The sequence below is a fragment of the Vitis vinifera genome, chromosome 13, assembly GCF_030704535.1.
Source record: "Vitis vinifera cultivar Pinot Noir 40024 chromosome 13, ASM3070453v1".
NCBI lineage: Eukaryota > Viridiplantae > Streptophyta > Magnoliopsida > Vitales > Vitaceae > Vitis > Vitis vinifera.
This window is the reverse complement of record NC_081817.1, coordinates 6,637,405-6,662,744: the sequence shown is the minus strand read 5'-3', so window position 1 is coordinate 6,662,744 and position 25,340 is coordinate 6,637,405. Positions and strand designations below refer to the sequence as shown.

General features: G+C 33.3%; 2 protein-coding genes across 2 annotated transcripts; one reads left to right on the top strand and one right to left on the bottom strand.

Moving 5' to 3' along the window:
- Positions 1-1,825: 1,825 nt before the first annotated feature.
- LOC100853548 (uncharacterized) lies at positions 1,826-3,249 on the bottom strand. The gene is made up of 3 exons (XM_059741526.1): positions 2,626-3,249; positions 2,461-2,533; positions 1,826-1,908 (listed from the first exon to the last, which is right to left on the bottom strand). The coding sequence occupies exons 1-3, from the start codon at positions 3,145-3,147 to the stop codon at positions 1,826-1,828; spliced, it is 678 nt and encodes a 225-aa protein (XP_059597509.1). The 5' UTR covers positions 3,148-3,249.
- Positions 3,250-19,635: 16,386 nt separating this feature from the next.
- LOC100263249 (uncharacterized) lies at positions 19,636-20,904 on the top strand. Its single transcript, XM_010660049.3, has 2 exons — positions 19,636-19,839; positions 19,969-20,904. The coding sequence occupies exons 1-2, from the start codon at positions 19,642-19,644 to the stop codon at positions 20,647-20,649; spliced, it is 879 nt and encodes a 292-aa protein (XP_010658351.2). The 5' UTR covers positions 19,636-19,641; the 3' UTR covers positions 20,650-20,904.
- The last annotated feature ends 4,436 nt before the right edge of the window (positions 20,905-25,340 follow it).

The following is a 25,340-nucleotide window of genomic DNA, read 5'->3' as shown; positions in this document are numbered from 1 at the left end:
TACAAAAAATAACCCTACAACCAAAAAATGGGTTAGTGAAAATAGAAAACCCAAATGGCTCAATTGCCATAAAATTTGAGCCCATTAAGAGGCCCAAAATTTAGCCCAAACAACAAAAAAGAATTGGGCTCATAACAATCCTGTAACAACATGCTATTTGCGTAGCATTGCTTCAATAAGCCATATCTCCTTCATTTCAACTCCCAATTGCATTATGTTTGAAGCATTGGATTCCTGACTTCCTGAGCTTCAATGTGATTTTCCCTAAGAAACCTACTAGAAGTGGCCGCAATTTTGGCTCAAAGTTGACAACACTCTGCTGCCATGCACTTTGCATAGCTTTGCTTCATTCGATCATATCTCCCTTATTTTAACTTCGAATTGCAATTTGCTTGAACCATTGGATTCGTGACTTCCTAAGCTTCAAATTCATATGTGGCTTGCCCCAAGAAACTACTAGGAGGTAGTCCCGATTTTGAGTTCAAGTCAACATCAGTGTGCTGCCATGGATCTTAAACAAAGAACTTCCAAGATTTTTTTTTTCTTTAACCATAATTGAATCTCAAAAAGAACTTTTAAGATTCCATCTTTTCTCTTGGGTCACTATAGATGGATGCAAAAAACTAAAATTTTTACAACAATAAAAAATCCTATGCTTCTTTAATGGGGCTTACAACTCATCTATTGAAAAAGTAAAAATTTTTACAATCAAATAAAAATCCTATACCCCTTATAGGGTGTACAACCCAATCTAGAGAACAATAATCAAATATTGTCAACAAATCCAAATATAATAATAACCCAAAATTAATTATAACAATCAAAAAGAAAATTATAACCACTATAATTACATTCATTTATCCATTTAGGCCATGAGATGAATAAAACAACCACGCAAAATAGAGTTAACACACCCTAGAACAAATCTAACATGTTAGAACCTACCCTAGGGTTCTGATACCAGTTGTTGGGAACCCCAAATTACTCCATTCCCATGCCTTGGATTGTGTAGGGTGCATGGAAATCTATCATAGACTTTCTAAATCTAACGCAGTGAATAAACAGGTTTTCAAAAATAATGAGAATATCATAGAAAACATAGATCTAGAGAATAAAGCCACATACCTTTAATCTAAATGTTTTCAGATCAATTCCAATCGATGTAGATAACCCCAAAGTCCTAATAGATCTCATAAACACCATGATCTTCCGCCCGATGACTCTTATTTGTGTTTAAGCACTAAGATGGTGGAGATCTCAAGGGTGGAGACTAAGGGCCTGTTTGGTTGCTGTTTTTTAAAACTGTTCTGGAAAACAATTTTTGAGAACAGATTTTAAGAACAATTTTTGGTGTTTTTAGAAAAAAAATTGTGTTTGGGAACTGAAATTTGAAAAACAGTTTTTGTTCTCAAAAACAAAAAAAAAAACATGTTTGGCTTAGTTAATAAAAAAACATGTTTGAAAGATTTTTTTTTTCTTTTCCAATTAACAAAATATTTTCTTCAAGTAACTTTATATTATAAATTTATAAATATTTTTAAATACACATTTCATTTAAATTAAAAAAATTATTTAATTTTAAATTTTTTATATAAGTTGATAAATTATTAAAAATAAAATAAAATATGATATATGTATTTCACATGGGTCTTTTGTCCATCCTACTTTTACAATTATAAATTAAATTTATAAGCAATATTTAATCATTAGAAATTAAAACAAACATCACATAACACTAATGAGAACTAGTTAAGTTAACAAATATATATAAATTCTAACAAAACACTAAAGTGTTGACAAATATTAAAATTAAAAATAAGATAAGTCATGGATTGACATTAATATAATTTGCCCACATCACTTCAGCAATTTGATCTCTACAAGCTACCATAGCTGCTGCACTCTCATCTGATAAATCAATTGAATGGTTTCTGCTACTTGTGCTCTCTTTTTCACCTTCGATTGAAAGGTTTTCTACCTCATATTCTCTAAACAATTGATCATTCCGAGTTGATAGACGAATCCAATTATGAAGGGTACAACATGCAACAACAATTGATGGTTGCCTACTTGGCTTATAACAAGGCATCATCCTTAATATTGGAAATCGGGTCTTTAAAACACCAAAACATCTTTCAATAATATTCCGAAGAGATGAATGTCTATAATTAAAAAGTTCTTTATACCTGATAGGTTGATTACGTCTACCCCAATATTCTTGTAAATGATATCGCTCACCTCGATATGGTGGCAAAAATCCAGATATACAAGGATAACCAGAATCAACTACATAATATTTTCCTTCACTTGACCAAGGAAAATTGAATTTTGGTCTAGTCAATGCATCTAAAAAGACACGTGCATCGTTTGTTGTTCCTTCCCAACCAGCATAAACAAATGTAAACATCATGTCAAAATTACATGCACACATAACATTTTGTGTTATAACTGTTTTTCTACCTTTAAAACTGGTTTGTCTATCAGCTGGGACCCATGCACTAATATGAGTGCCATCAATTGCACCAATACAGTCCTACAACAACAAACATTTATTATTATTAAGGAAATAAATTAAATAATCGTCATGAAATTCACATTTATAAATATTTTTTTATAAACTCTTACCTTAAACCATGGAAAATATTTAGGATTACTAGCAACATATGAAGACACCTCATTGGTCATATTGTTAGGACATATGAGAATTTTGCCAAGTCGACATAATGCACGTCTAACTTCTTTAAAGTGTCGAGCGATAGTCTCTGTGGAGTGTTGAAAACGGTCTACTACAACCCTCATTCTCACATTATGTCCTACGATTAGTAAGAACATAGCCACTGCCTCTTCAACTGTGACAAATCGTGTATCCTGTAAGTTTTCATGTCTCTTAAGATGATCACAAAGGTTCATAAATGTTTCTTTATCCATCCAAAATAGTTCATAGCATGTCTGAGGATGACCTTCTATCATATCTCTTACAAATTGTGCACCACTTAACATTGATGTCCTTTGAGGTGTCTTGCATAAAAATATTTCCTCATACTCATTCATAATGTGAGCAATAAAAATTTCATCTAAATCATCACCCTCTTCAGAAGATGAAGTTGACTCATATAGTGAACCACTGCTTGTGCTATTATCATCCATTGGTTACTACATAAAACAAATGAACTCACAATATAAAATAGCACGAAATGAATATTAAAGTAGTTATAATATAAGTTTCATAACCATAAATAACATCCATACAATGACAAACTAAAGAGCATGGGAAAAGATTCTAACCAAAAGATAAATAGTACATATTACAATGTCATCATAATAGTTATGCATCCAAACATTCACATTTAAAGTCTATCAAGCCATGCCATTTTCCTCTCATCAGGCATATTCATAAATATCTCTTTCCACTCTGGCATTGTGAATTTCTCAACAGCTTTTAAATATTTGTCATTATCTAACAATTCAATGGTTTGTAAGGCTGCCATGCACCTTATTATGCTAAAATTAGTGGTACCTCCACTAGTAGCTTCACTACTAGTTCCACTCTTATATCTGTCCACTCTAGCCAATAATGCCTCAGTTCTAGCTCAAGATGTTTCTGTTCTAGCCTTTGATGCCTCAACCCAAGCTTTCAAAGCATTTCCCATTTGACTTAATCTGGATTCTTTCTTACCTCTACGCTCTAATAGAGAATCAGTTACACGCTTTCCAGAATGGATGGTCACTTCTCCTGCCATTTCTAGTTGTGGAGGATCATCAGGGATCTCAGTATCTACATCCACATGCACTCCACCATGTTCCAAATTGTCATCCATCTCATCTTCATCATCAGTGTTTGGTGGATCTTGGGTGGAAAAGTAGTGGAGGGCACCGGTTGCTATTGATGGATTAAAGATCAATCCCAGCAAGTTGTAGTTTGGGCATCCCTTTGAGCGGAATCTTTTTGCATTTGGGTGTGCCTAATAGAAGGAAAAGAAAATTCACTCTTAGTGTTTACCAAATATTTAAATTAAAAAGTAATTAGTTTAAAAGTTATTTTTACCCGAATGTAATTTTGCCAGGTTTCCTCTAGAGTATGCACTGTGTTAGTTTTAGCATCCCAACCAAATCCAGTATGCTTTAAAAGATCAGAGAACTCACGGTGCATTGCACGTAGTCTATTAAACTTTTGTTTAAGCTGCTTCAAGTTGAAATTTCTTTTCCCTTGACTATTGACCTCAAGTAAGATCCTTATCCATGTGTTGGTACTAAATGTACCACTATCCATGTTACCTTTATTAACTTCATTTACTATGATGTCAATAAAGATTTTCTCTATATTACCTCTCCATGTTCCTGCATCCTCAACATCTGTTATCTCAATTGTCATCTGTACAATCCCATCACAAATAAGAATTCTATGAGGAGACAGCTTTTAAAACCACCAATAGAACTTAAGGCTATGTTTAAATGAGAATTAAGATTGTTGACGTATAGTGTAGTGTATAAAAATATGAAAGAAAAATAAATAAAAATAAAAATAGATTTGATATTAATTAGATTTTAAAGACTTTTTTCTTTAGTTTTTATAAAATTTGAAACAAAAATTGGGGAAAAAATGAAAGAAAAGTAAGTTTGATTAATTTTATATTTGATTAATTTTAAAATTAAAATATTTTTTTATATTTTTTTAAAATAAATCAAACATGATAAAATCATTTTTATTATTATTTTTATTGATTTAATATTTAATTTTATTAAAAATTATAGTATATTCTATTAAGATGAGATAAAAAAATTTAAAAAGAATTAATTTAATATTTATAACTAATCTAAATAAAATAAATAAGACATCAAAATAAATGCAAGTAAGGAGATGGTCACATCTCTTTCCACTTATTCTCCACCACCCCAAGAAAATAGATGAGTAACATTCAAGAGCTAATCAGTGCAAAGTCCGAGTTCAAGACTGACCTAGCCCTCAAAATATGCTGATGGATATTCCCCTTTGACCGTTTGATTTCAATAATGTTAAAAAATTAATTTTTTAATGTTTGATTTATTACAAAAATATACCATTAAAATTAATTAAAATTTATGTATTTTAAATTATATAATCATATGAAAAAATTAAAATAAGTTTGAAGTAGTATATAGAAAATAATTTAATAATTTTGATTTTATTTTTTATTTTTATTTTTTACTTTATTATAATTTTTTAATTATTTTTGCTTTCATGAAATCGGGAGGTGGGAAGAAGGGAAGAAGCAAAGAGTAGAGGTTAACCGGGCTTTGGAGTCTGGATGAGAGAGAGGAAGAGCAGATCTACAGAGAGAAAGGGTTCTTGGTGATTCAACACCTCATCTTCTTCTGATTCTCTTCATTTTTTCCATTTTCCTTGAGGTATTTTACCTAAGCTTTGGAGTCTGGATGAGAGAGAGGAAGAGCAGATCTACAGAGAGAAAGGGTTCTTGGTGATTCAACACCTCATCTTCTTCTGATTCTCTTCATTTTTTCCATTTTCCTCGAGGTATTTTACCCTTCAAGCTTGGATTTCCCCATTTGATTTCCATGTCTTTAAGTAAGGTTTTTGTTTTTTTTTAACAGAACAACTCAAGAAAAATCAAAACGGGAAAAAATCAGGAATTTTTTTTTCTATTTTCATTCTCGTTCCCCACTTTTCTCAGTATCCAAACAGGAAAATATAAACGGAAAAAAAAAAAAAAAAAAAAAACTAACAACAGGTGATAAAAAAAAAGCTCAGATCTCATTCTATTTTCATTCTCATTCCCCACTTTTCTCAGCATCCAAACAAGAAAATATAAATAGGAAAAAAAGAAACTAACAGTAGGTGATAAAAAAAAAAAAAAAACTCAAATCTCATTCGAATAACATAACTGATATCTCTTTACCCAGATCTAACATTTCTCTCAACAAATATTGCCAAAAAAAGCCTATTTTACTAGATCTATAAAAAATAACTTCAACATATGTGGAAATTACCTTCGTTTCTTGCTACTGGAGATGTCGCGATTGTGCTGGAAAAGAAGCGACGCGACTGTGCTGGAAAAGAGATGAGAACGGGAAGAAAAAAAAAACACGGAGAACAAATGGTTTTTTTGTTGTTTAATTTTGTTCTATAAACAGTAAAAAAACGGGGAAAACAACATTTTGTTGTTCTCTAAACAGTGCCATTTTGAGAACACGGGGAACAATAAAAACAAAAATGACTCTCTCAACCAAACAAGTTTTTGGTGTTTTTTGTTTTCAAGAACAGAAAACAATTCTTGAAAACACTAAACAAACAGGCCCTAAGGTTCTCTTTCTAGACTAAAGGGGAGAATGACAAGACAATGAAACCTTAACCCCTAAAGAGGTATTTATAGGCTTACTACTAGGCTTAAGTGACTTAAGCCTACCATGGGCTTGAATCACTTAATCTAGCCCAAAAAAGTTGCTAATTGATTAATTAACCATACAAGGTCCTAATTAATCAATTAGTTTAGTCCAAAGAAGCCACTCACTTATCCCTATGCAACCTTGTGTAATTATCAAAATGCTCTTATGCACAAAAGTGAACTAAAAACTCATCTAATCCTCATAAACTGTGTCATCAAGGAATATGAGGTTAGAGTGGAGACCATTAGGACCCATAAGAATACTGGCTCCTTCATAATCAAATTTTGAAATTGACTCAACATCCTACTACAGAGAGTCAACTGCACTTCAATACCCTATGCAAATTACAACGAGACATCAAATGCTTAGATCCATGACCTATTATTCATTGCATGTAGACTCCCTATGAATTGGTGTTTGTAATATAACAAGGTAGTGTTATCACCTATCAAGATTACCTTTCAAATCCTTGAGTTACATATCTCACTTATTATTTAATCAACTAACATACTTTAACTTCAAGAAGCATATGTCAAATTCCACTAAAGGAATTACTTTAGCCATAGATTTTATGATCACATGTCATTTGGATCACCTAAGAGGACACTCTGGCTCAATCCCATGAGATATCATGGTGCCTATATTGAGAATACTTGTTGTCATCAACCTGCATCAACAGTGACCCAATCCATAGAGATATATGACCACTTTAAGGTCTCACCCATAAGTCAAAGCCTCTTGTTGATTTTGGCACATACTTAATATCCTCTCAAGGTTGAGAGTCCATGCAATATAGTAACTTGGTGAATCATGGTAATTGATAGTCTTACATCATGATTTACCATAGGTCCTATCTAGTGTGCATCACATACATTATTACACTCACCATAAGAAACTCATCCTGATGGTCAAGACAAGTCATCCCTTCAATTAAGAGGTGGTGCACTATAGTCTCAACTGGATTACCCAAATCCATGAACCAATTGTGGACAACTTATCTACTTACAGGGAACCCTTGACTTGTATCTTATGTGCAACTCCTAATGCACCCAAGTCATGTACAATGTTAGAGATATGGGCTGAATACTCAAATCAATGTCAATATACCAAGGGGATAGTAAGAGGATAGTTAAGTTTAACTTTGTTACATCATGTCTTGCTTTTTGGGGCTCAATCCCACAAACCAAACACACCTTAAAACCCTAAACTCCAAACTCTAAACCCTCAAACCCCTAAACTCCAAACCCTAAACCCCAAACCTTCAAACACTAAACCCTAAACCTAAAACCCTAAACCTCAAACCCTAAACCCTAAACCTTAAACCTTAACTCCAAACCCTAAACCCCAAACTCTAAAACCTTAAACACCAAACCTTAAACCCTAAACCCTAAACCCCAAACCCCAAACCCTAAACTCCAAATCCTAAACCCTAAACCCCAAACCCTAAACCCTAACTCCAAACCCTAAACCTAAACCCTGAAACCCTAAACCCCAAACCCTAAACCCTAACTCCAATCCCTAAGCTCAAAACCCTAAACCCTAAACTCTAAACTTGATTCTAAATCCTAAACCCAAAACCCCCTAAAAACCTCAACCCTAAATCCTAAAAACCCTCACTAGATATTTAGCTAAACGCTACATCAAGAGGGAAAAAGTTTATCTCTACAAATTTTAGCAATGATACTTTAGTACATTAATGGAATATCACCAAAGATTTTGAGTAACAATAGAACAAACATTGTATTAATCAAAGATACAAAGAATTTAGGTACACTTAGGTAAGCACTGAATAGTAAACTAGTGGATGAATTGTGAATATAAGTCCTCCAAAGCTAGACCAGTGGCAAACGAGGAGGTTAGACACAATTAACAACAATCATACTATTGAGATTGAGCCCCCAAAAGCAAGACATGATGTTACAAAGTTAGACTTAACTATCCCCTTGCTATTCCTTTGGTATATTGTCATTGATTTAAGCATTCAACCTATGTCTCTTATGTATATCATAGGATACACATATCCTATCATATCTTATCCCACCAACCAAACACACCCTAAACCCTAAACCCCAAACCCCAAACCCCAAACCCTAAACACTAAACCTTAAACTCTAAACCCCAAACCTTAAATCTAACACCCTAAACCCTAAATCCTAAACCCTAAAACTTAAACCCCAAACCCTAAACCCTAAACCCCAAACCATAAGCCCTAAACCCTAAAACCTAAACCCCAAACCCTAAACCCTAAATCCCAAATTGAAACCTTAACCCAAAACCTTAAACCTCAAACTTTAAACCCTAAACCCCAAATTCTAAATCCCAAACCCTAAACCCTAAATTGTAAACCTAAACCTTAAACCCTAAATGTCAAACCCTAAACCTTAAATCCTAAACCCTAGACCTCCTACAAACCCTAAACCCCCTAAAAAACTTAAACCCTAAATCCTAAAAACTCTCACTAGATATTTAGCTAAATAGTACATAAAAAAGAAAACAGTTTATATCCACAAATTTTGGCGAGGATACCAAAGATTTTGAGTAACAATAGAGCAAACAATGTATTAATCAAAGATACAAAGAATTTAGGTACACTTAGGTAACCATTGAATAGTAAACTGGTGGATGAATTGTGAATGTAAGTCCCTCCAAAGCTAAACCAGTGGCAAACGAGGAGATTAGACACAATTAACAACAATCATACTGTTGGGATTAAGCCCTAAAAAGTAAGACATGATGTAACGAAATTAGACTTAACCATCTCCTTACTATCTCTTTGGTATATTGACATTGATTTGAACATTCAATCCATGTCTCTTACATTGTATTTGAATTGGGTGCATTAGGAGTTGCACAAAATATACAAGTCATGGGTTCCTTGTAAGTAGATAAGTTGTCCACAATCAATTCATGGATTTGGGCAATCCAATAAAGATTATAGTGCATCACCTCCTAATTGGAGGGATGACTTGTCTTGGCCGTCGGGATGGGTTTCACATGGTGAGTGCACTAGTGTATATGATGTACACTGGACAAGACCTATGATGAATCATGATGCAAGATTATCAATTGTCACGATTCACCAAGTTATTATACTGTATAGACTCTCAATCTTGAAAGGATATTGAGTCGGTGCCAATATCCTTAGAGGTTTTAATTTTATTTAAAATCTTCTCAAATCTTTGAGATCTCTAAGAATAAAATCTTTCTTTTAAGGAAAAACTTTTGTTTTTCCAAATCTCTATAAAATAGTAGTTTTTCTATTTGGCACAGGATTTCGATTTAAAGAAAGAAAGTTAATTTTGGAAATTCATAATAGATAATTTATTGTTAAGAATGGTTACCAAAATAAAGATTAGAACCCGAAGAATTTTTTTTTTTTGGGTATTTGTAGACCCTCTATTTTGTCTTCCTCGCACATGTCGTTTATAGCAATTCCCTGGTGGCCCATTAATACTCGTGTAACCTATCTTTTCTAAGCCACCTCGGAGACTTTGGTTGAGGGATTATCTGACCCCTTATTGTGACCCTTGGCAGCCCTAACTTAGACTTAGGTTTTTCTTGTTTTTTTTTTTTAGGATAGCTTTTAGGCACTCTAGGCCCACTTAGGCACCCTAGGCCCATTTAGGTATCCCTAGGGCCATTTAGGTACACTTGGCCCATTAGGCATCACTTTAGACCCATTTAGACACTTTAGGCCCACTTAGTTACCTTAGGCCCACTTAGATCACTTTAGGCCCATTTAGCCACCCTAGGCCCATTTAGGTAACCCTAGGCCCATTTAGGTACACTTGGCCCATTAGGCATTACTTTAGGCCCATTTAGACACTTTAAGCCCACTTAGTTACCCTAGGCCCACTTAGATCACTTTAGGCCCATTTAGGCACCCTAGGCCCACTTAATACACCCTAAGCCCATTAGACGCACCTAGCCCATTTGGCGTCACCCTAAGCCCACTTAGGCACTTTAGGTTCACTTAGATACACCCTTGGCACCTTAGACCTACTTAAGCACCACCCTAAGCCCACTTAGGCACCCTAGGACGATTTAGGCACTTTAGGCCCACTTAGGCACCTTAAGTCAATTTAGGCACCATAGGCCCTTTTAGTCACCTTAGGCCCATTTAGGCACCTTAGGCACCTTAGGCCCACTTAGGCACCTTAGGCCAATTTAGGCATTCTAGGCCCATTTAGGCACCTTAGGCCCATTTAGATCATTTTTTACATGGGCATGGTTTGCATGGTTGCACGGCTTGTATGACTTGCAAGACTCGTTTTTGTGAAATTACATTGCTTGAATTTTTTTTTACCCTCATATTTTTGTTTATTTTATTTTATTTATTATTTTGTATATTTCTTCATTTATTTTATTTTCCTATTATTTTATCACTTTTCCCTAATACTTGTCTTTACTTATTTAGTTTAATTTAATAATTTTGTTTAAAAGTTTTCATTATTATTATTATTATTATTATTATTATTATTATTATTATTATTATTATTATTATTATTATTATTATTATTATTATTATTATTATTATTACTATTACTTTATTAACTTTGAAATTTTGTAGGAAGTCCACCAATAGAAAGATAAGAAAGTGCCTATGATGTGAAGCTTGGAGTGGGTAGCTACCATATTGGTTCCAAGAGTAGACATATGGAAAAAATGAATGGAGCCATGTTATAGGGAAGATTCAGCTTATGTATGAAAAAAGAAATGATGATCAACAAAGAAGGTAATGTAATTTGTCTTTTGGAAAAAGAATCACGTGATGATGGAAGAAGGATTCAGTAGTGTTTTGGGTCAAAGCATATTTTAAACAGAAAAGGAAAAGAGATGATATATTTTAGGAAGAATTGAGGTGGCATATTGAATAGACAGACTGTATTTTGCAAGAAATAGAGTAGGGGGAATTCAGAGAAGGAAAGAAAAGTCAACTCACATGCAAAAAAGGGAGGAGAGGCGTGATGAAGGGGATTTAGGTTTTTTTTTTGGGAATATGAGAAAAACAATTGAGGAGAGAGGAGAGGGATTTTTTTTTTAGAGGAGAGCCTGAAGATAGATGGGGGAGGTCTTAGGGAGAGAAAAAAGAGAGTTCTGGAAGAATTTTGGTTGATTTTTTGAACGAGATTCAGAAGAAAATTGTAAACATGGAGATCACGTTTCCGGGTGGAACTTCTAAAGAACGCATAAGCTGATTTGGGGACTCTTTGTGGTGAAGGAACACACGAGCTAGATCGAAGAAGCAGACACAACTAGACTGAGAAGAAAAAGTGACACAACCGTGAAAGAGGGTAGTTGCAAGCAAGCGCTTGAGAAGCGGTCTAGGTACGCATCCTAACCTTCCTTTATTATGATTTGATCTTATTTGGCATGCTATTTTTTGGAACCATCTAGCTTACTTAGGTATCTATAATTAATCGATTAATTGCTACATTTCCCTCAACTTAGTTAGTAGAGACCTCTATAGGGCTTAGAAGGGTGCTACCTTTTAAAGGTACCTTCCTGATAGGTAACCTGATCCCCGTACATAGACTCGAGTTTTTCAAAGACATGCCTTTTTCCAAAAATTATGGAGTCATTTTTTAGGGTTTTTCTTTCTTGTTTTATTTTCTCTTTAAAATAAAAATAAAAATAAGTGGCGACTCCGACTTTTCTTAAATCACTTTTCCAAAATAAAAAGCGAGTCTCGCCGATCGAGTGGAGACGCACGTGAGAAATGCGGGTCCACAGTATTCTTAGTAAATTTTCATGAGAAAATATTTTCCAAGATTATCTTTTTAAACTGGTTGTTACTAAGAAGGTTGTTATTTCTTTAGAACTATCTATTTATTAAATTTTATGAGGTTTTCATGTTCTTTCTCGATGAGAGAAGAAAATTATACCTATAGTTGGTTCTCCAGACTCTCTCCCCTAAAGAAAAATAAGGAAACCATTATGTTTGGATCAATGATAAGGAATAAAGAAGCAATTCTTTTAGCATATGAGTCCCAATTTAAAAGTAAATAATGGATTTGAAAAATCTCATGATAGAGAATTTATGATAAGAAGGTTTACCAAAATAACTTTGGAAAGTTTTAGTAATTTAATAGAGATATGAAATATTTTCAAAATACTTTCCAAAATTGTTTGTTTAATTCATTTTTGGAAATAAATATTTTTAGAGTTTTTTTATAGAGGATATTTTATCTATTAAGGAATTACTAAAAGGTTCTATTTTTTGTAGTATTTAATGGAATAAATTATTATAGAATTTCCATGGAAATATTTATTAAGTTGGAAAAGTGTAAGAAATAAGGAAAGTAAATCTTATGAGGATTTTTGAATATGAGAAGCAAAGTTCCTTTCTTGGATCATCTGCTTTCAAAATTATTCAAAATCTCATAAATTAGTCATTTCCTTATTACACAAGAGTTTCCAATTTGGAAAATAAATATTTTGAAAATTTTCATTAGAGATAATTTATCATTAAAAGGTTATTACCAAAAGGCTTAGTAATTTGATGGAAATAAATTTCTTTGAAACATTTGCTAGATAAAATATTTATTAATTGGAATTGTGTATAGAATGAAAATTTTATGAAAATAGATTTTAAAATTTTGAGAGTGAATATTTTATCAAAATTCTTTTTGAAAATTACTCTCAATGGAATTGTAAAATTTCCATGTTGGTATTCTCCTATTACACTAGGTTTCTACTTAGGAAATAAATATTTTTGGAAATTTTCAAAGTAAATAATTTATTCATCAAGGAAATTACTAATGGTTTTAAAATGCTCTTATTTATCTCAAAAGACTAAGTGAGAAAGGGTCTTAGGTGAGCCCACAACCTCCATTGTCGAGCCCATCTTGATTTGGGTTCATCACCACCCCCATGGTAGGTTAGCCCTAAAAATCATGAGATATGGACTTTCCATATGGACGAGACTAGATATGTTTGTAGTGAGAGCGACCAACCCCACGATGGGGTTTTTTACTTGGTGACATTGATAGTTCAAGGACAATGGTTATTCATTTGACATTGGATATGAAATGGTAGAATCACCCCACGCGGTCCTACTTGGATAGTCCATGGGCCAAATAAAAAATATGTTGATTTTGACTTTGATAACTTTATAGTTAAGGTAGGGAGATCAATGTGAGAAAGTCTCTAACTAGTAATAAGGTCATGACATGCCTCATGTAGGCTTGATTCTTATGATACTAGGATATCTTACAAAAGGATATGTAGCTTAAGAGCACTACATTTTTGCTAAATTAATTATCAGATGTCATGAATGTTCAATTATGTCATATTTTTTGTTATATTATTTTTATAGATATCATATTAGTTCTATTGTCACTCTCTTTCTCACAATAGGCTAAGCCCAATTAATCAATTGGACTAATTTGATTCTAGATATAGTAACTAATTGCATGGAAACTAGTTTACGTAGAGCTAGTTATTCCTTATGAACTAACTTAGTAAAAGAAAAGAGTGGTATATCAAAGTGGCATTAGACAGATTAAAAGATCAAGTGTTTAATACTTGGATCTTTGGATAATGTGTTGCAATAATAACACATGTATATTACCAGATACTTTGATATTCTCTTTCTAGTTTACAATGGTTATTTGGTGATAAGGGTAGGTTAGCTTTGACAAGCTATTCTTAGGACTGTTATGAACACCAATATTCATATGATCTTAGAGATCTTGCCATTTTCTTTCTGGATGACTAAAGGGATTCTCAAAGATTATAGGGTGTTCATATGGAAGTCAAAGGTTCTTCAGGTTATTCTCTCAAGAAGAAGAAAAACAATACCAAATAAGGAAAGTTCAAAAGAAGGAATAAGAGAGCAAACTCAAGGGTGAGAGATTCCTTTGTGACCTTTTAGGACACTAGAAAAGCAGTGCCTAGTTTACCTAAAGGAAAAAAAAAAGTATACCTCATTTTCTCATTGTTGAATATTTAGTGGTGGATTTCATCATTTATGGTGGATAGATTCCAAGTTCATTGTTTGTAAGTCCTTATAGGATATTCAACAAGTGAGAAGATTAAATAATGAGATTATACTTACCTTAGCTTCAAATGCAAAGATAGTTATGCAAGTGAGTGGGAGATAATATCATCTTCTTTTATATGTATTCCATTATTACTTTGCCAAGTGATGAAAACAGTCAGATCTCAGGATTAAACCTAGTACTAATTAAACATTTGTTTTTTAGACCTAGGTCATATTAATCTAAATAGGATCCAAAGACTGGTAAAGTTTAGGCTCTTTGATTCCAGAAGATCTTTTAGTCTACGAATCTTGTATAGATGGTAAAATTACTAAGATGACTAAAGCCAAGGAATGTTTGGAGTTAGTGCATACTAACATGTATGGAACTTTTAGTGTCCAGGCTTGGGAAGGGTATGGGTATTTCATCACTTTTAGTGATGATTACTCTGGGTTTGAATATGTACATAGGAGATCTGATGCCTTGCATACATTCATTGAATTTAAGGCAAGATCGGATATCCTATTGAAGTCACTTCGATTAGATCAAGGTAATATGTTTAGTAAGTTTGATTATTTCCATTGGAGCATGAGATTATTTCCTAGTAAATCAAAGTGTAGTAAAAATCACTATCCTAATGAATGATAATTAATGATGGGTCATTAGAAGATCATAAATAAAGTTTGAGAGGCATTTATATATAATTTAGGAGCAAACTAATTGTCAAAGGCAGCTAGTTGTCGATTCGATCGATTGCTCAATCAACCACCTAGTTAGCAATTATATAATTAATGTGCTCACAATTGACCACATGGGAAACTTACAATTCAATTGGTTGATCTCCTAGTTGAATTAGAAATGTCTCTATAACTCACTACCACTTTGGAAAACTTGGATGCACCTACCAAGGCATTATGGGTCGACTACCCAAGGTCCCTTAGCCTCCAATTGAACTCATTTTATAAAAAAATAACATTTACACTTGAAACTCTTTGATTCCATACCTTTTATGTATGAAATACATAAATTTTTTGTGATTTTCATATATATATATATATAAAATACTTCATCCAACTTTTGAATGGATTTAAGACCGTTTGATTTCAATTGAATGAAATTTAGAGTGTTAGGTGTTTTAATGAAAATATCCATGCAATCCTAACTTAGTGCACCCACAATCTTATAATGAAATATCTTAAAAATAAATTTGATTAATCTTGATTATATCTTCTTCTTAATTGTTCTAAGGAAATCTTCTTATTATGGATCATCTTCTTTAATTACACTTTCTCTTACTTCTTGGAGATGAGAGAAATACTTAAGTTTTAGCATATGGAATGATGTGATTTTTTTTAAACCCATGCACTTAGACAGAAAAAATTATTAATATCTTTAACCTTTATTTTGTTATCATCAAAATCGAAATTGATCAAACCTTAATCTAACATAGGTTGTTATGATCTATGTCGAACCCTACATAACAACCAAATTTAGTTTGTGAATGTCATTGGACATGAATCATGTGTATGTGGAATTAAGAAAATTTTATGTACTAAAAGTGAACCCACTTTCCCCTGAATGTCTTTTTGAAGCCTAACATGATTATGAATCATTAGGATGGAAATCATGTGCAGGGCTTGGCCTCAAATTTGGGCCTGAATTTTCTCACTCGGGTTGGGCTGGATTTGGACATAGCCTATTGACCTCTATCTATCTATATAAATATATTTTTGTGGGTATAATTTATTTAAAATTTAGACCCCAAAACTCTATTTGGCCGTGGTTGAATGGTCCATGCATCCCCGGTGACCCAATCACTACTTTTCCAAAAGGAAAAGGAAGAAAAGGGCAAAAGAAAAGAAAGAGGTGGGGCTAGCATCAATCACCATCTCACATGCAAAGAGAAAAAAGAAAGGGGACAAGCCCCACTACCTTTTTTCTCCCACAATTGGAAACCGCGTGGAGCCACCTTATAATTATATTAATAATAATAATAAAAATAATAATACTCATAATCACAATCCTTAAAAAAATCGCTCAAATTATATGTAAATATATGTATATTTTTTTTCAAAAAAATAAAAATAAAAATAAAAAGGCAGTTGATATCATGGTTTTAGATATCATTGAGAAGTCGATTGGACATCAACTTTGGTTAGGGTAAAATAATCATTAAAAATATATACATGTAAAGAAAAGGGGTGAGCTCCTTTTTGAGATTTTAGTGGGGAGCATGCACAAAAACACAAATGATATGATAAAAAAGATGCAATTGAGTACTCAAACTACCCTCTTTGCTTCAATCAACAACCACCTTCAATTCGGGTAATATTGTTTCATATTTTGAGAAAACTTTGGAATAAATTTTATCATAAAGTTCAATTTAAAGTTACTCTTATTATACTTTCAAAAACTTTATCATATCAAAATTTTTAAATCTCAAAAGTTCGTAAAAGTCTAATTGTACCGCCAAACCAGGGATATATAATCAATGTAAATGCTTATTTTTGGCTTATATGAAGAAAAAAAAAGTAGAATGAACACGTTTTCAAATAAGTTTGAAAATGCAAATGTACAAAACTTTTCTGAATGTCGGGTATTTTTTTTTTTTTTTTAATGTTTGCTCAATTGAACATAAAGGATGGATGAATCCATAAAGTAAAATTTCAAGGCACCGAAAATATATTTATAACATTCTCAATCATGACCATTGAAAGTATATGATAAAATCTAAACCGTTATATAAAGTCTCAAATGATAAGACCAGAGTGTACATAAGAGTCAATCAAGTACAAATCATGTGATCAAATTACAAAACAATAAAATTAAACTTAATGTAGAACAATTAAACCTAAATATATACATGATATGAGCTAATTGTACATGTTTTTTTCGCACCTACTAAACCGGTATCGTAATCGGACACGTCGAAATATATATTTTATGAGACTTTGATCAAAAAGGCCAAAGACGCGAAGGTAGGAGGGTCTTAGAGATTAGGTGAGGGGACCAACGGGAATTATGCTGCAGTTAAGGACTACAATGTTTCATATACTTGGACTTTAAAAATTCTAAGAGTATGTTGGTGAAAGGTACGTTAAAATGATTCTTTCGGTCCCTCTTTTTACAGTTGAAAAAGGGACTCAATTACTTTTTCTACCGTCACAAAACCAACACTACATCATCTCTGCTTTATTTCTATATTTGCAATCACAATTTATCAAACTTTGAAAAAAAAAACCCCACTAAAATCAAACATCAAAGCTATTAGACACATCACATTTTTCAATCAATAGATTCTAAAGCATTACTATTATTATATCATGTCATATATAGTATACTAAAATTCATATTCATTGTATCACCTTTTTTTTTCTTTTTTTATGAATTAAATACACTTTGTCCTTAGCTTTAGGTTTCCTTTTTTGTCACTTTCTTCTTTTGTATTCAAAATTTAATAATTTCCTTTCGAATTTGCTTACACAATATTGGTTCATACTTTTTTTATGCGAATTGTGGGAAAAGAAAGAAAGAAAGAAGTGGATAATAGTCACTAAAAGAAGTTAAAATTCAAAATATGAGAGAATTGTAGAGCCTGTTTGTTAACTTTTTTTTAAAACAATTCTAAAAAATAGTTTTTGAAAACTGTTCTTTCATTTTTTAAAACAAAAACATATTTAAAAACCTAAAATGTTTTTAATATATTTTTTAAATATGTTTTAAAAATAATTTTTATATCTACTGTTTTATTTTTAATGATTCTACATATTTATATAATTATTTTTTAAAATAACTCTAAAAAAACAAGTGAAAGCATCAAGTTTTTAGTTCTTAAGAATATAAAAAAAAAGTTTTTGGTTATCAAAAGTGTTTTCTATATTTTCTGTTTTGAAAAATAGAAAATTGTTTTCAAAAGCAGCTCTCAAATAGATCTGTAATTTTTTTTTCTTATCTTTATAAGTAAAAATAATCATTTTGAGAGGCAAATGCTAAATTTTGAGTATAAAAGGCAAAGAAACATCATAATATTTAACCAAAATTTTTGTTTACAACATTTTTTTAACACATCAATCATATGATAGAAGAATTCTAGTGATATTCAAAATATGATGACAACGTATGCATGGTAGGGCATGCGGATGAAAGAGCTTTAGAAATCGGATACGGCATTGCATGCTTAAATAATAAATAAATAAAATTAAAGTATCTCATTAACTTTCATATTTTTCCCATTTTAAAAAGAATGATTAATTAAATAAAAATGTGAAATTAGAAGAATAAAAAGTGGGATCCACACGCAAGGCATGAGAAATTGTTGACAAGAGGGAGAATAACTTACGAGTTAAGAGTTGAAATGGTCAAATGGAAGGTGAATTTGTTTGTATTATAAGGTTCATTTTGTGTCCACAATTGGGTTATTGTGGACCCTATTTCAATATATTGATGGGATATAATTCGGTTCCCTTAGGGTTTCCTAGAAGCAAAAAGTAGGTATTGAATTTGCAACTATTGAAAACAAGACCAATCATAATATGTCATATATACAGTTTTATTCTATTGGTTTATCTTGATCTCATTCTTTCGTATTTTCATTTTATTTATGTGTATATCCGATTACTTAAATTTCATCATATATTTTTAATAATCAAAATCGCTAGTTTGATAGATATCAAATCAGTATCTCATAATTTTCTCAAAAAAGTATTTCAGTTTTACTGTATAAATGTTTATATTTATTTATTGCAATAATAGAGAGTTCATGGTTTCTTAAGAGCGAGTATCATGTTGAAGTGTTCAAAAATCAATTTCAATCATTGAATTTTAAGCTTGGCATTAATTTTTCATTAAAAAAAATAATAAAAACAGAATTTTTAGTTGGAGGGTTAATTTGTGTTTCTTCACTTGGCCCAAAAATCTTACAAGTCAATATGGCCTTTATATATAAGGACTGAAATGATATTAGATGTTAGTAAATTAGGCAATGTTGGAAAAGAATGGAGGAAATATGCATTATAATCCATCTTTTTAGTCTTTATTTAATTTTTTATTACTTGGTTTTACACTAGCATGCAGGTGTGAATTTGTGATGGGAAGACTATTATGAAGTTATGAAAGGGGTTTAGGGTTTAGGGCTTTTGACCCATTTCACATTCCCATCCATACATCTGAAAGTTTTGTCATTGCATGCATAGAATCTAAGAGCATATAGACATCAAGCACTTTGGGTTTCTTGGCTTTTGTATACCCTTTGGCCTTTTGTGCCTTTGTCCAACCCCCCATGTCCCATGAAGTAAAACGACAAGGAATTTTTGACATCAAACTAGTTCAATTTATTATAAGAATTGAAACTACCTCTTATACAGGCCTCTCCCCCTTTTTCTCTGTGTCTTCTTCCCTCTCTTGTGGTAGGATTCACACAATTGCCATGGAGGATCAATGCAGCACTCCTAGCTGGGTTTACTGCCAGCAAGAAGAGGTGAGAAACTGCTATCGAGTTGGAGCTTATTCTCTCTTGTTAAAGCTGAATTGGGGTCTTTTCCTCTTTCCTGTGTTGTGTGTTTTGATTTTGGAGTAATGGGTGTTTGTTTTTATCTTTGATGGGCAGGACATTGAGGAGCTAAAGCATACCCTCCTCTGCACAACTTTGGAGCTAGAGACAACAGTTTTATCAGCTCAGGAGGAGATTAGAAGAAGAGAGTATGAAGTGATTCGTATCAATGATCTCCTGAGCAGGACCATCAAGGAGAGAGATGAAGCCCAAGCCAGGTGCCAAAAGCTAATGTTGGAGAAGCTGATCATGCTCCAGAACCAGCAAGAGGCTGCTGCTGCTGCTGCACCTCCACTTTCTGCAGGAACTTGCAGCAGTGATGATGAGCAAAGAGGGGGTGACTCCTACAATGGTTTTTCGCCTTCCAATTCTGATGAATACATCAGTTTGTCTCCTCGCAAGGAACCAATTTCTCAACCCCAAGCAAACCTCAAGTTGCTGGCTGAGAAGCCACTGCCTGAGAAGGGGAAGCTCTTGCAGGCAGTGTTGGAAGCAGGGCCTCTCCTCCAGACACTACTCCTGGCCGGGCCTCTCCCTCAGTGGCAACACCCCCCACCCCAACTTGATTCCATTGAGATTCCACCAGTGGCCATCCCTTCTCCTCCTACCCCTCCCCTCCTACACCCAGACTCATGTGTCAATGTGAATGCTAGCTTCTGCAAGAAGAGAGGTCAGGCGCCATATGAAGACTCCGAGTCTTCCCCCAACAAAAAGTATCAAAGGGTTGTTCACCATTGACCCTACTCCCAGTTTCCTCACCCCATCGTTCTCAAGCGTGTCCATCCTTTTCATACTGTTAGACATGAAAAAGGGAAATTGAAATGGATGATTGTCATGCATTAATTTGTACTATAATTTTCCTCAGAAATGTAAGATCCTAACTTCTCTAGCAGAGAGGTTGACCCTATTCTAAGAACTTTAGCTTTAGCTTTAACTTCTTTTTTGAACTGTAACCACTCTAATTTTCTTGAAATGGAATTTTAGTTCTCCAAATTAGTATGAAATTCCAATATGTATGTATGTGTGTTGGTACATGAGGGAGCCATGCCATAATCTGAAAATAGTAGTCTAAGGTTGCTACTTCTTGTTATCTTTACCTTATTGCCTATGCCCCAGATATGATACAACTAGAGTAATGATGCTTAGTAAGACCAGAAGAAGTAATTATTAGATCCTCCCACATGAGGTGTACCTACCATCCATGGTGAGTGTTGGCCATTTCACTATCATGAATTATAATGGATTTGAACCAGACATCATGGAAAACTAGGTTCTGTACAGAAAACCCCATATACTAACACAACCCGCAAAAGGGTTCACCCCTTGACTGACTCTCCCTCTATCCCTTAGCCCAGCTAGCTTTGAAAAGTTGGCACCAACTCAACAATTGTGGTTCACTGCACATGCTGATGGGGATGTAAAGGTTGGAGTCATTGCTTGATAACTCCACATTCTAGTCAATGGAGAACTAGGAACCTGGAAAAACTTATGGATGTTGCTTTCGGCGAAGCCATTTCCAAGCAGTACACATGCTGATGGGGAGAAGATCCACCATGTCCCCCGGCTCGTGCAGGGTCTGCTGTTGAATTTGGACTCCTGAATAGGCCATAGCATGACTTGATTGTGGTTACCTTGCCAAGCAGATGAACTCCCAGCTATAAGGCATATGCATAGCGTGCCCTACAATGACTTGACCCTGTTAATTTTTTTCCAATTTCGTGTGATGATGAACTCAATTTTGAACCCATATCCATGACAGAAACAGTCACAAGGGGTTTGGCCACTTGGGTTATGGGATTCAATAAAGAGTATTGAAAGGGGAAAAACAGAGTGCAGACCAAGTTCAATTGCACCTAATGACAGATAAATCTATCTTTTTCTTTGAGGGGTAGGGCGAAAACAACTAATGAAACTGCCAAGAATTGGAAAATGAGCAGTCCAACTAATGAACAGCCTGGGCTTCACTCCTTTTTGCCTGCTCATTTGAGCCTGTTCCCTAGCCTTGATGGCTAATAGGCCAGAGTCCAGTGGCACCAGGTCTGGTTAGAAAGCTAGGTGAATCATATCTAGAACTTTGGCTTGCAGATTGAGAACATCTACCTGACACTGTCCCTCTTGCCAAAGTGGGGAAAAGGGACAATGTAATCAATCTGCTTGACTTGGTACGCTGAAAAAACCAGAAGAAAAGCATAAAAAAATAAAAACAAAAGAAGAAGAATGAATCTGCATCAGTAGTTCTGATTCCCTCATTCCCTCTTGAATAATGGAGCAGTCAGAGGTTTCTTTCAAGTTGGAGGTGTAGGGGTAATCATTTTAAGCTGGGCACAAGTAGCCAAAAAACATATTCACTTTCTTTCTCTCATCTTCTGTACCTTGCTTTTTAGATAGTATTTTTCTGATTTAATAATTCTGAATTGAGGGCAAAAACTAGAGTTATTAGACCTTCAAAACAATTATTTGGAGCACAAAACATGATGTAGGTAAATTGGCATATATAAATATAATAGCTAAATAACTTCAAATATTAACAACTAAATTTATATACATTTTCTCCCCTTACAATTTGCATAAATATGCCAAAATTTAAATAAAAATTGCTCTCTTTATATTTCTTCTCTTTCTTGTCTACTTTAACTTACTATCAACTGCTCTTTAGATGATTCCCACTGCCAAACCAAGCTTACATTTTCTAATATTTGATAATCGTAAGTACCACTATTAAAAGGGTTTATAAAAATCAGACTCTCTGTATTTGAACAATGACATTAATATAAATATGTTTAAGTTATGGTTCGTTTACTAATAGTTTGTTTTTCATAAACGCTTTTATAGGATGTTGTGTCGTAGTGTTTTGGATTATGTATTACATGAAATAAGAATATAGAAAAAGTGCATACCAACCAAATGGTAGTTCAAGAATCACCTATAAGTGGGATTTTGGAAATTTTGTAGAGCAGAGGAAAATTTTCTTGCACTAGAAAGCCCACAAATCCACCTTAAATAGACTAATAATTACTTCATTGAAATAACAAGGTAAGTGTACAATTGGGAGATGTAAGATATGCTTAGGTCCCCCCCCACCCTGTTTTTTTGCCTAGCTATGTTCTTATAGGTATAGTATAGGTTAGTTAGATTTTGAAGTCAAGCTTTAAGCACACTCATTTATTGAATATGGATAAACCATGATGAACATAACTTTAATATAATGGGATGTTGTCATGAATGACTCCAAATATCATAAATTATGATAATTTTCCTTTTGAAATATCATTCCTCGAAAAGGAAAGGATTTGGCTATATATTTTTTCGCTATCTATAAAAAAGACATCTTCGATTAGATGATGTGATGTATACATTTTTCAGTTTTATTATTTATACCTTGATCTCATCGGATTGTAATCTTAAACTTGAATCTTATTTTGTAGTGGGAAGACCTAAATCTTATCGCATCAATTTGGGTTCCTTCATTTGTATATACCACTACCATAGCATTTTCCAAAAGAAAATAATAATAATAATAATAATAATAATAAGCTTGTGGGTGGGTTGGAGAACAACACCCTTTCCGTATCAACTCAAATAAAATATGAAAATGCAAGATGCCAACTTAAGTGATAGAGTGTAGTGGTTGATGTGCATGTAGGATAAGTAAAGGAGAATGATGATTAAAATTTGACTAAAACAATGAGTCATGGATATCCCACATCGACCATACCAACCATTTCAATGTTATGAGTGATGAGTAATAATGGGTTTGAACCTGACACCTCCCCCACAAGTGGGTTCACCGTTGGTGGGAGTTAAACTTTCAGACAGCTTTGAAAGTTAGGCACCGAGAGCTTTACAATTGTAAAAGGCTTCACTTCACGCGGAAAGGTTGTGGAAGTCGTACAGGTCGTCGTCGCTTGATCCAGACCTTTCCAGAATCATAAGTCAATGGACTTTAGGAGATGTTTTCATTGGGTGAATCCTGAAAGATAAGTAAAGGAAAAAATCAAAGGCGTGAACTGGACAAGTACTGCTAATATTAAGGTCTATGGATTGTCACTTGACTCAGTTAACTAATTGATCTCCATCCGGATTTTATATTCACTTGGCATACAATATCTGACTTATGAACCAAACATCCAACCAGAGAAACATGGAAGCCAAGCTTTTGCTTTATCCTCAACCAATACAAGTCTTTGATCTTCTAGAAGATCACTCTACTTAGAATGCAGCTGTTGATATCAAAATCACAACAATGAAGGTGATCGTGATTAAAATATGAAAAAGAAGACTTATTAAAATTGTCTGAAGCGTGTAATCGTTGTCCTTTTAAGACTAAATTTCTTCCCCAGGTGTAGTAAGGTCAAGAACGATGATCTTTCTATAGGAAACAATAGCCTACCATGTCTGATGATCCGTGTCAACCACGGACAATAATAAAACTATTTTAAAGTTTTTTTTTTTTTCATAACCATTGATTGAAAGGTTATTCCTCTAGTTTTTTTATTTCAAATTATATTTTAATTTTGAAATATTTTATTGGAAGATATGAAATAATACTTATATTTAGCAAAATTAATCCTAATTTTTATACAAAATTTGATGTGAGATAGGGATTAAAAAATCTTTAAATGGTATTTTTATCTAGAAAAAAATTATATTTTATGTTCTCGAGAAAGGAAGGTAATTTTTAGAATTTATATTTTAATCATCCTTTTAATCAAATATTCTCTATCAAGAAATTTCCCTTTTTTATTTTTTTTTATTTTTTATTTATTTCTCTTGTCCACTTCCAATGCTGAGATAGTCAACCTTGCTTCATAAATATCCAAGTGGAATTTAACGACCAATGTGTAACACAAAGGCAGTGTGGAATGGCGAAAGCCCAGCTGACAGCGCCAGTTCCATCAAAAGCGGAAAAAGGGCACAAAGTAGGCAGTCTGCTGGTCCAAACGGAAGAAAACAGAGAAAAATGAATCAGCTTCAGAAGTTATAATTTCCTGGTTCCTTCCTGCTGTCCGGTCAGCCTAAAAAACGCCAACACAGGCTTCTGTATTTCTGTATTTTGTTTGTATCTCCTTTCTGGGGTTGTGAAGAAGTCCAAAACAGCCAGCTAGAGAGGTGTTTGCAAGCAATTGGATTGCCGTACACGGACATTATTGTGGATTTTTTCATTAAGCTTTGGCCAAGGTCATCTAATAAGGTTAAATTTGATTTATAATAATAAAAAAAAATTATTTTACAAAATGAGTATATAAAAAAAATGATAAAAAAAAAAAATTATGATACATGGGATATGCATATCTCATATCTTAGTATGGAATTAACATATCTCATATGAATATGAATACGATAAGTGATTTTATCAATCAAGCATGAGAATAAGATGTAATATCTCTTCTCTTATTTTGTCTCGTACTATATCCGACCAACCAAACATT